The sequence below is a fragment of the Hydractinia symbiolongicarpus genome, chromosome 4 (genome assembly GCF_029227915.1).
Source record: "Hydractinia symbiolongicarpus strain clone_291-10 chromosome 4, HSymV2.1, whole genome shotgun sequence".
Taxonomy (NCBI): Eukaryota; Metazoa; Cnidaria; class Hydrozoa; order Anthoathecata; family Hydractiniidae; genus Hydractinia; species Hydractinia symbiolongicarpus.
Window position 1 is genome coordinate 411,209 of NC_079878.1, and position 11,831 is coordinate 423,039.

Genomic DNA, 11,831 nt, shown 5'->3' on the forward strand with positions numbered 1-11,831 from the left:
GAATTAACCAGGGCTTGATTATCTCCGGTTTTTACCTGTAGTTTATTATAAATACGAGTAGTAATTGAGACATATTTCTTCGACCCAAAACCAAAATGGCGGACAATGCTGCCCCGTCACAAGAAGATGACTTGAGCTTGCCACGAGGTAAATTATATTTTGTCTGTACATATGTTTTAATTTTAACAATTCGAATGACAGTTAATCTAAATTTTAAGTTTTAAAATTAAGAACGCTGAAAAAATCGTTTTAAACAAAATCCGGTTGAGGAATCCACTCAAAAGCATTTAAAATGTTTTGTAGCTATGCTTCTTATCACAAAATGATTTGTTGTCAATTTCATTTAAAAGACACAAACAATCAATTAAAACTTTTGAACGAAATGGAAACAAATCAATATAGAAAGTGTTGCGGAGAGGTTGCCAAGGCAAAGGCATTAAGCACGGCAAGGAAAGGGCACGACAAGGAAAGGGCACGGCAAAGGCAGGCAAGGAAACAGGAAGAGGAATCAGGAAGGCAGGGGTAGGCAAGGCATGGGAGGCAAGGACGTAGTAGGCAGACACCAGAAAAGGCATAGGAAGGGTAAGCAAAGGCACGGTCAGTGCTGGCAAGGCAATGGAACGGCAAGGCAGGGGTGCCTGACTTTAATAGAAAATCTCCCCCTACAAATTTAAGATTGCGTATATTCAGTATATCTGAGATAAGTATCATATTAGTCCAGGAGTATAGAAAATATTGAGGTGCAAATATTTCAAATTCAATATCTCAAAAAAAAGTCTCAAATTTATCAAGGTCAATATACAGTGAATCATGTTAATTATGTGCCAATACAAGTATTTAAACAATCGGTCATAATGCCATATCATTTTTTGATAAATCTGATATTTACTTGTTTCCAATGACAACAACATTAAAAAGTCAAGATATAGAAATAATAAGAGGGTGCTGATAAGCTGCAAACGCCTGCATATATAAGGGCGAGTTCAGGCGACTTTTCAAATTAAATAGGCGGTTGTCGCCCGGAAACCGTCCGCATTTTCCCGAACTCGCCCGGAACATTCCCGAAATGCAATTCCGTGTAAACATACCATGCGGACGATAGTTAGAAGAAAGCGCTTAAAGATAAAGGAGTTAATAAAGTTTATATATAAGTTATTTATCAAGTAAATCTTATTTTAAACTATCAAAAACAGTTCTTTTAAGAACTTCGCTACCACATTATAAGTTTATTTTAATTTTTATAGTTTTTGGAATCATTAGTGTCTGTTTTTCTTTTCTTCTTCGGGCATTGTTCGGGTCTATTCGGGGGTTTTCGGGCAAATACTTGATTTTTTTTCAAAACGCCGAACTCGCCCGAAAACGTCCGCACTTTTTACGGCCTATGCGGCTTATCGGCACCCTCGTGAAATAATCAGAGAAGTCCACGAGAAAGGCAAAAACATTTATTAAAAAACGCCTTTTTTGGTTTCTTGTGCCCACCAGGTTTATCAACACAAAACTTTTTACCATAAAGTGATAGATCTATTCCAAAAAGCATGTTTGGGCTCTATAAATGAAAGTGATAAATGTATGCAACTCCCCCCTCCAAGACTCAAAGATTACCTATTATAAATACTCAATATAGCTAATATCATATACTTATGACAACCTGGTTGTTGTAGGTGCAAGATAATTATGTTATTCCTAGCCCTGTCCAGGATTTGAACCTGCATCTCTCATTTGCATGAGTGTCATAGCCATTAGACCAGCAGGGCATAATTATATATATATACAAAACTGTACAGGTGAATATTATATACACTTAGTAATGTACACCACACATCCTAGTTAATTAACCTTTTGAGAAATGCTGGTTAAGTCATAAGTATAACTGTGTTACCTAGCGCAAAACCCTCGGTGGAACAGTTAATACAAATTGTAAACTGTACCACACATTCAGGTGGAGCACCTTAGTACAGGTGTGCAGTATATCCTAAATCGAGTGAAACACACAACATTTATGGTTTTTCTGGTGTAATTATATTTTTCAGATTCAGAAAATATATTTCCTTCAACTTTAGCTGGAATAAAAACACAATTTAAATATTGTGCCTTGTCATAGCGAAAACACTCAGCAAACCTTTTTTTATTTTTGACAAAATGTTTCCGGTGAAACTTAAAATATATATGTACTTTAATCTGTGGTGCGCCATTAGTATAGGTAAACAAACCCTTTTAAAAAAACTTTAGCACAACTTCTGTTAAATAGAAACACAGTAATAGCTTGTCGTTAACACTAGGCTGAGTGATTAGTACAGATATACTGTTGCGCACATATACGTTTCGACATAATACCCCTTTCCGAAAAACTATCCTAACTTCGGTTCAACTAAACAGACAGTAAACACCCTGTTGTTATACCACACAGCTAAAACAATCATTCAGCAATTTTATTTTGCGGAAAAGTTTTTGTAACATTTAAAAATAAAAACACAGTTTAAAACCTGTTTTTACACTCCTAAAGCAAAAAGAATCCTGCAATATTTTATGGAAAAGGTTCTTGTGCACGATCAAAAATTAATCGTGAAATCGAAGATGCGGTATGTGTCCGAGAAAAGGTCATGTGATATTAGTCAACATGAGCAATGTATCACGTGGCTAAAAGGTGTACGCAGATTTAATTTCAACTGGAAACGGCACCATTTAGGCTTGGCACCATTCTTAAAAAACAACAAACACTCCTTCGCTATGCTCCTTAATAAACACGTTGTCTCGGTTACTAAAAACTGTACTTAAAGAATAACCACATTAAGTTTTGAGTAACTAAGATTTTCATGTCGAAATTTGAAAATTTGATGTATAGGGACGAAATCTTATATAGAAATGCTTTATACTCTCCACCGTCCTTCCTTTTCCCGTTATATTTGGCTTATTTAATGAGGAAATGGGCTCCGCTTTGCTCCGCAATAATAACAACAGTAATTGCCTGTGACTTTGCCTGTACAATAACTTATAACAAAGCACTCATCACAGTAAATTTAATTTAGCATGCAATAAAATTCCCATCTAATAAAATTACTTTATTTTTAACACAAGATTTGTTCTAGCCAATTGAAATCTTATACAAAACGTTTATAAAATACAGAATATTTTTATAGGGGATGTATATTATAGACCCTTTGAAAAAAAGGCAGTTGCTAGTTTTGAAATTCAATTAACTAAAAAAGAATGAATCTTAATAAAATCTCTATATGTATAATTTCTTTTTTATTGTTTAAAGAAACAGCTATATATTATTTTTTTTACAATTCTTTTATACGATACAATTGACTCCCGTCTCTTTATTTACAAAATGTAAACATTCTATTTCGAAAATACCACATGTTGTGTTCAAATAAAAGTATTAGAAAATAAAGAAATCATTTACAAGGACAAAGCTCTACAGGAAGCTTTACAAAAAGCCCTGACACTAAAATTTTACTTGAAGTGATTCAGACATTTTAGTGATAAAATTTCAATTTTTAAACTTATCTATATATGGCAAAATATTTTTGCACCAAGAAAATTGGTCAAAAGGAGAAGTCATATTATGTTTGTAACAAAAAACCTCAAAACACAAAATTAAAAATGAAAGGGTAATTGTGTTTGCTGCTGGAAAAATGAAATCACAAACTCATCAAAGACGTACCATAATTGACCACCTACAGCATCAGAACTTTTCCAATGCAAAACACAAGTTCCTGAATTACCAACACTTTTTTTAAAACATGTCCTCTCTTCTTGAGTCAAGTGAATCGCTAATCGAACAACTTTGTATCATCAGACCCAAGGAAGTTCAGACTCGGAATCTCTTACGCTGAAGCCCCCTACAGTGAAACAAATGCAGCAAATTGAAACACTGCAAATAACAACATCGGTGATGTGGCAAGGTTCATCTTAAAAAGAATTTTGCAATGAAAGTAAGTATATTTTGTCACCGATTAATAAAAAGATGGGTCTATTTAATCATTCGAGCGCACATGAAGGAAAACTACAGTATGCATAATAACAGAATTGAGTGGACAGATCAAAAGCGGCCAACACAATGGTCTAATTTTATGAAAAATGACAACAACAAGACCGAACTAGTGGATTTTCTTCACGAATGGTCACATCCTTCATGTTATGCAGACCTGTTTTCTTCTGACACTATTCTTCACATCAACAGTGGGTCAACGTTTTTCAAATTAACTTTCAAAGGTGGTTTAGTACAATTCACTGAAGACTCACTGCAAACGGATCAAGAAGAGGTTGACACTAAAGTTTTTTGTGTTCATACTATGCTGCTTTATCTGGAATTCCCTCTGTTTGTATCTGTCCTGTTGATACAGATATACCTTTGTTTATGCTTTGTACTTCTCCTTCAAGACTGCCATAAAGATGTTTGTTCAGATTGGTTACAAAAAGTTTTGGACATCAAAAATTTTGTCATCGAACTTGGATACGATTTGATTTCGGCTTTTTCAGCACTCCATGCATTCACTGGCCATAGTGTATAACCGTGCATTTCACGGAAAGGGGATAAAGAAAGTCATCAAATAATTAGAAACTTAGAAGAATCACTAAAACAATTAAAGCAATTGGTGAACATGATGTATTCAAAGTGGACTTGTTTCCAAGCATCAAACGTTTTGTTTGTCAACTTTATGGTTTGTAAGACTTACCGATACCAACCGTGCACACTACAAGAAGTTCTGAGTGAACTGTGTGACTGACATAGTGAAGTTGTCGCTTGAACACTCCCCTTCCATTCCAAGTCCTGGTGTAAAGTATGGTTTGATCATAAGCAAGGGAAAGTTGGAGATCCAGTGGATGTTCAAAAATCAAGTACCTGACTAAATTGCTAAACCGGTGTTTCTGATAATTTTGGTCACATTTTTCGGATTTTACCCGAAAATCAGGGAAAATCATTTTTGGGGGCAATATTTGACCTTTATTTATGAAAACTATATAAAAACTGAAAAATTATGTTAAAAAAATTTCTTTGGCTGTCAGAAACTTTGAACAGAATGTCTAAAATTGTTCTAGAACGAAAGTAAGTGAAATTTAAGCACATAGTGGTATATTAGACAAATTTTAAGCTTTTAATGACGTCACAAAAAAGTGCTGATATAAGCAAAACTTTATTGCTGCCATTTTGTTTCTTTTATGACGTACTATAAGTGTGCCAAGTGTGATTCAATTTAAACAAGCCTGTCCAAAGTTATGGAGGGAGGTCATAATATGTTCGAAATACCCTGGAAGGAATAGGGTAAAGTTTGTTTAAATTGTATACAAATTTAACAAGAAGTGTCTATTTCTGACTTACAAATTTCATGATAAAAACATAGAGGAACCTACTTAAAAGAGGTAAAAGAATTTAATAATGTCCAGTCTGATGTGTTGACAACAACTGCTAATGTGTATTTTTATTTTAGCTGCAGTTAATAAGATGATTAAAGAAATGATTCCCATGATCCGTGTGTCTAATGACGCAAGGGAGCTTGTTCTTAACTGTTGTACAGGTTTGTCATGTTCACCTTTAAATAAGCCACATCATTTTATCTTCTCTAGTTTGTAAAATTCTATTTTAATTAAGGCCCATCATTATATTAACATAAGTATTAAGTGTTGGGCTCATCTATTTTATAATACCTGTATATGTCTGTCATGCAAAATAGTAACCGAAGTAGCAAGACACATGAAATGTTGTAAGTAAAGGACGTGCAAGCCAGTGCATTTTTCCATGGGTCACTGACTAGTGTAATCATGTTTATACAAAGAAACAGGACATGGTAGATTAGTTCTTTTTTATTACAGTTGGGGTCTTCTTCACACATAAAACCTAAAACAGAAGTTGAAAATTTGTTTAATGGTTTAGGGGAATGCGATAAAGTTAGGTCTTAGGGACAACATTTACTGCACTCGATGCTTTGAGTAGGTTTTGTGTGTTCTAAGCCCGTCGTAGTGCTCCTGTGTTGATTATCTGATTTTAAAAAAAGTATTTGTTTAAATTGAATGCATTTTTTTTTCTAGAATTTATTCATTTAATAGCATCAGAAGCAAATGAGATATGCAACAAACAAACAAAGAAGACCATCTCTCCAGAGCATGTCATCTTGGCTTTAGAGGTAAATTTATTTCTTAGGAAGTCTTTTATGTGTTACCTGAAGTATTCCCTCTTTAACCTTATATCTATTCGTTGATTTCAGAGCCTTGGATTTCAAGAATATATTAAAGATGTGGAGGATGTTTATCAACAGTTTAAAAAGCAAAACCAAGTGAGACATACTCTTTCAGCGCAACATTTTATTCCACTCGTGTAGTTGCTATGGTTGGAATACTATTAATATGGATAAGATAAAAGATGCTGTATTCGAACTTGTTGACTGTTTACTTTTAACAAGTTAAAATGAAGTTAAAGAGTATTAATTTATCGAACTGAACGAACTGTGTAACCTTTATTTTATTTTTTTTGTAGACAAGAAAGAAGAACAATAAAATGAAAAACCAGGTATATATTCCACCAGTCTTTCTTTTCATCATATATTTTTTACAGTTTTTTAAAAAGCAAAACCAACTTAGACATACTCTTTTCGCACAACATTTTATTCCACTTGTGTAGTTACACGTTAAAAATATATCGAGGAGGAAAGTGTCAGAAAAAAATAAGCATATTATAAGCCTACCCACAGAAAGACTTAGCATATGTTATGATTAGTTTTACGACTGTTGCCACAACAACAGCATTTCACACGTAAGATAAGCATAGTAGATTGGGATTATACAGCTACAAAAACCCTGATCGTTTGCGTGCGTTGTTATATCTATCTAATTTTTGTTTGTATAGGGTGTATCAGAGGATGAGCTTCTGCGGCAGCAGCAAGCTTTGTTTGCACAAGCTCGTGCAGAGCAAGCCCACGTGCGTATATTTTATATGCTTTTGTTCATTTATTTTGATATGTTTATAATAAATAAAGTATGTCCTGCGAAAAGGTATAAGTACTAAAACTCAGACCTGTTGTCGGTCACGGTTTATTTATAGCTTCTCTGTTTTGGATTCCAAATTTTTTATCATTTGTTCAATCACGAATGCGTTAATCAAGTGGTTTTTCAACACAAAAATGAATCCGTGAAAGAAAAGTGCAGATACATTCAAGAATGGGAAGATTCGCCAAATTTTTGTATTTTAGAAACATAAACTTTCGCGAATAAGCAGTAATATAAGATTTTGCGAACATAAATTTTCGCAAATCGACGCTCTTGAAAAAATTACCTATCGCGAAACACTGGTAGGAACATAAACTTTCGCGAATAAGCAGTAATAAAAGATTTTACGAACACAAATTTTCGCAAATCGACGCTCTTGAAAAAATTACCTATCGCGAAACACTGGTAGGAATATAAACTTTCGCGAATAAGCAGTAATATAAGATTTTGCGAACATAAATTTTCGCAAATCGACGCTCTTGAAAAAATTACCTATCGCGAAACACTGGTAGGAACATAAACTTTCGCGAATAAGCAGTAATATAAGATTTTGCGAACATAAATTTTCGCAAATCGACGCTCTTGAAAAAATTACCTATCGCGAAACACTGGTTCTCCTTTTTTAAGTATTTTATGGATTTAAGGAACAAGCTTATTTGAGGCACTTCTAAAGGAAGGCGTTATTTAAAAAATAATGCAAAAAGTCGTCTAAACAATTTTCTTTATCGCATTAGTTGTTTTATTGTCGTTATTTCACTGTTTTTTTTTTTTCTGGCATAGGAGGAATGGTTACATATGCAGCAACAAGGCTTGCTTCAACAACAACAACAACCCGGTACAACTGGTATGCAGCCGATAGCAACTGGTTTTGCTACACCTGACGTACATGCGTTAAATCAGCAAGCTCTGATGCAGCAACCGTCTATATCACAACCAATCGCTTCATCTCAAGTCTCGACGCAGGGAGCGTTACCGCCAATCGCACAGAGTAATATAATCAATTCAAAATCGTTTGAGGTTAAACCGCCACAACCAAACACTATGAACAATACGCCAGCTTGGGGCGTAAGTAACGCCGCAAATACAATTACGCACACTAATAACATACAACAAAACACTTCCGGGGAATCGGGAAACACGTAGTACAGTTAGGATGTATATATATTTTTAGTTACCACAAATCTTTTTCATATTGTATTTCTTTCAACTTTTGTGTCATGTTCATAGCCATTATTTACGTTTTCAAAGAAAAAAAAAACGAGTTTGGAATGTACGAGTTTTTATTCGCATAAAGCCAGGTATTAGGAACTTCAAATCTGATAGTTATATTATCCTTAAAATAACCACATTCCGAAAACTTAAAACTACCCTGTAAGTTTTCCAACCGTCCTGCAATATTTCGGTATGATGCACTTAAGAAATTCAACAAGTCAAACAAAACTGCCTTCAGCGCAAAACATTTAAGATACGTTTCACGTAATTTTCACAACCGAATTGACAATTTCTGTCAACTATACACTAATTAACTGTGAAACACACGCGTATCTCGGACGCGGTTAGTTAATTAACGTTTAATCAGTCAATTTAAAATTTGCATTAAAATTTTATTACAAGCTCATGTTTAGTTTATTTCAGTCTTGTGTTTGTGAAAAGTAATAAAAAAACGATTTTTTGTTAATTAGTCTAGCATCACCTGTTGCAGATATGCTATGCAAGCGAGGCTTGAGTTTTTTATTGGCTTGCAATACGTCGATGATCGATTAGAAATAGGCTTCGTGTATCCTAGAGGAACAAAAAAAAACCCAGCTTCGTTACAACATTTGTTCCACAGTTTCATAGCTGTACAGCTATCTTGTTTATTCTTGTTTTGTCCTACTGGAATCCGAACTGTAGAAGCCCATGTTTGTACAAAATTCCCTGTACAACACACTAGTATTTTCTTCATCTCGAATTCCTACTTATCATCACCGCATATTTTGTCCGAATTATGAGAGAAATTTACTTCGCTTACCCCTGGTAGCTGATGCATGCATCCCAGCTCGTCTTCGAAAAAAGCCGTTCTACTCGCTCAGTGGGCGACAGCTTAAATCATACCGATTTTTACCGAATAAGATCAAAATACTATGCCGAATATTGTCGTTCGTTCAACTATACCGAACCATTACGAGTAAATAAGACGAGGATTATCTTCCTTACAAGAGGTCAACATGTTGCCATTGGTCGTTTTCGTACAGTTATTCATATTTTTAGGTAAGTATATTTAACAAAGCTCATATACAACTTGGAGAAAAACAAAGCGAGGTGATAATCTTAATAGAAGATTTTTTTAAAAATCCCTTGGAAGATTCGGACAGTTTTTAATTTTAAATTTTAGGGCTGGGAAGTTCACCGAAATTTTGTTAGCATTGATTCCACTGGAAAATACACGTCGTTATTTAACACGGTGGAATCTCTCTATCTCAACTACTCCCTATCTTGAACTTTTCTCTATCTCGAACTAAAGTCTCGGTCCATTTGTGGTCCGCCTAACGTATTTTTCTTTTCTTTATCTCGAACTTTCTCTATCTCGAACAATTTTTTTGGTCCCTTGCGAGTTCGAGATAGAGAGATTCCTCTGTATTTGTTTTTTCCTTTGAGTTAATGTTAAAAATACATCAAAAACTTACAAAAGAAAGTCCCTGTACGTGACTGTTTCGAATTTTCTCACTTGTGCAATTAAAACATTTTTTAAGGCAGTGAATATCGCCATAAACAATTTTGCAAAACACACTTTTTTAAAAAATCGTGAGGCTCGAAATGCCAAAGCCTTACCATGGCTAGCGTAATAGTAGAAAACATAAACTTTTCAGAAAATGATACGAGATTTCAAAAAAGGGAGAATGCCATAAAAATAAAAACAAATGTAACCTAGTCAAACAAAAAGGTAGAAAGCTTATTAAATAAAAAAAAGAAAGAAGGTTAACATGGGCGTATCATAAGAACTTAAAACACATCTAAGGTTCAAATGGATGATTTTTTAAAAAAAGCATTGATCCTATCCTGCAAAAAAAAATTTATACCTTATAAAAGTCGAAGAGGGTTCAAAGTTGTCAAAAATCTACATAACTGAGATTAATAAAAGTTTATAACCATAAGTGAAAAACACGTATATTTTGATAATAGAAGCAAGCATGTTTGTGGCATATGATATTATGCTATGAAACCTTAATAAAAGTTTTTCTTGTTTACTTATTTCAAAGGGGCACTTGACGTAAAGGGAAGGTGGCCGGTGATAAGGCATTTTCCATCCTTTTATGCTCATCCAATACTTTAAAGTTTAGTTTATCAAAGAAGTGACGAAAAACAAAGGAAGTAAGCTGGAGAAACAATTTTTTGACAACCTGGAGACTTAAAAACGCTAAATTTTTCTACGGATGTCAACTATTTCTCACAAAACATGTAATTATATTCCAATATAAATATTATTTTGCTTTAAGTTTTATCTTCTTTCTAGACGGTGCTAGTATCGATACAGAAAAGCAATTACATCGCAGTTTAAGTAAGTTTGGTTTATAAAAAGACTACAACAAGACCAACCTCGACCCCCGGCCCATTGTCTCTATTTTATAACGGGACGGCGTCTTCTGTATTAGAAAAAGGAAAAAAACCCTGGGATCGAGGTTGCAGTAAGATTATACTATAACCTTTAATATTCTTCAGTAAACGCGGGTTTTAGCAACTCATTTAAAATCCCTGGATAGCTTTATGGTTTTGATATGATTATCGATAACGTATAACCATTTTTATAAATTGCTCGTTTCTTTCTCCAGAAGTAATCTCTAACAGTCTAGTAATCTCTCGCTTTTCTGTATTGCATAAAAGTTATACTTTTGAAAGTAAAGGAAAAAATTTTTTTATCAACATTAAAATAAAACGAAAAAGGTCCTTGTTGCAGATGTCTGCCAACCATTTATTTGAAAGCGTAAAGAAGCCCTGAAAATAAAATTATTCAAAATGGCGCATTTTTCACAGTTTTCGAGTTTTTTGTTGTTGTTGTTTAATTTTTGATGGAAACTGTAAGATAGTTGACTTCCCTGAGACATAAAGAAGTTATCATTACAAAGTTAATATTTGAAACAATTTGCTAGTTTTTTATCTTCAGTCTCAACCTCGTTCCCAGGGATTCTTGCCATTTTGGCATAGAGGAAAAAAAATGCAATACAAATAGATATAAAAAGTCTGTATACATACTAGTCCAATCCAAAAAATCCACGGGTTTGCCCGTTCTTTTTACACTACATTGCGTGCGTCTCGCTACTTGCAGTACCATTTTGCGTGACAAGCAGATAGATATGATATAATACAAATAGTCGTTAGCCCGTGGAAAAATCCACGGTTTCACCCGTCCTTTAAATTTACCCGTCGCAGCAAAGTAGATAAAAATATATCGCATTTGATATTCGTGTTTCCGTAACATCATTTTCTAACTCGCACAGAGACAGACGACGGCTATTATTATAGAGATGTGTCAGTTAAATCCCATGGTGATATTCTTCATCTTAGGATGTACTAAGGTTGAATGTGATCTGACCAACGCTTTATCGTATTGTGGACCGTTCAAAAAACCGTGTAACCCTGGTCACGAGGAAGCTCCTTCCGGGCATTGCATAGAAGGAAATAAAAGATGCTGTCGCACGGCTTGTCATGGTCATTTGTCATATTGTTTTGCTGAGGCGAGTGACTGTTTACCTGGGCATCAGCATGTTGAAGGGAAATGTCCTGTCGCTGGATTTAAATGCTGCGCACCAATAAACCAATAAAATTATGCTGAACTGTCCCTACCCAATACGCCATGTGAAGTATTG

At 34.4% G+C, this 11,831-nt stretch overlaps 1 protein-coding gene across 1 annotated transcript; it reads left to right on the forward strand.

Annotated features, from left to right (window-relative positions):
- Window positions 1–27: 27 nt before the first annotated feature.
- On the forward strand, window positions 28–8,256 carry LOC130640732 (protein Dr1-like). The gene is made up of 7 exons (XM_057447256.1): window positions 28–147; window positions 5,436–5,522; window positions 6,034–6,128; window positions 6,210–6,278; window positions 6,479–6,511; window positions 6,848–6,919; window positions 7,768–8,256. Exons 1-7 carry the CDS (start codon window positions 96–98, stop codon window positions 8,128–8,130), a joined length of 771 nt encoding a protein of 256 aa, XP_057303239.1. The 5' UTR covers window positions 28–95; the 3' UTR covers window positions 8,131–8,256.
- Window positions 8,257–11,831: the final 3,575 nt, after the last annotated feature.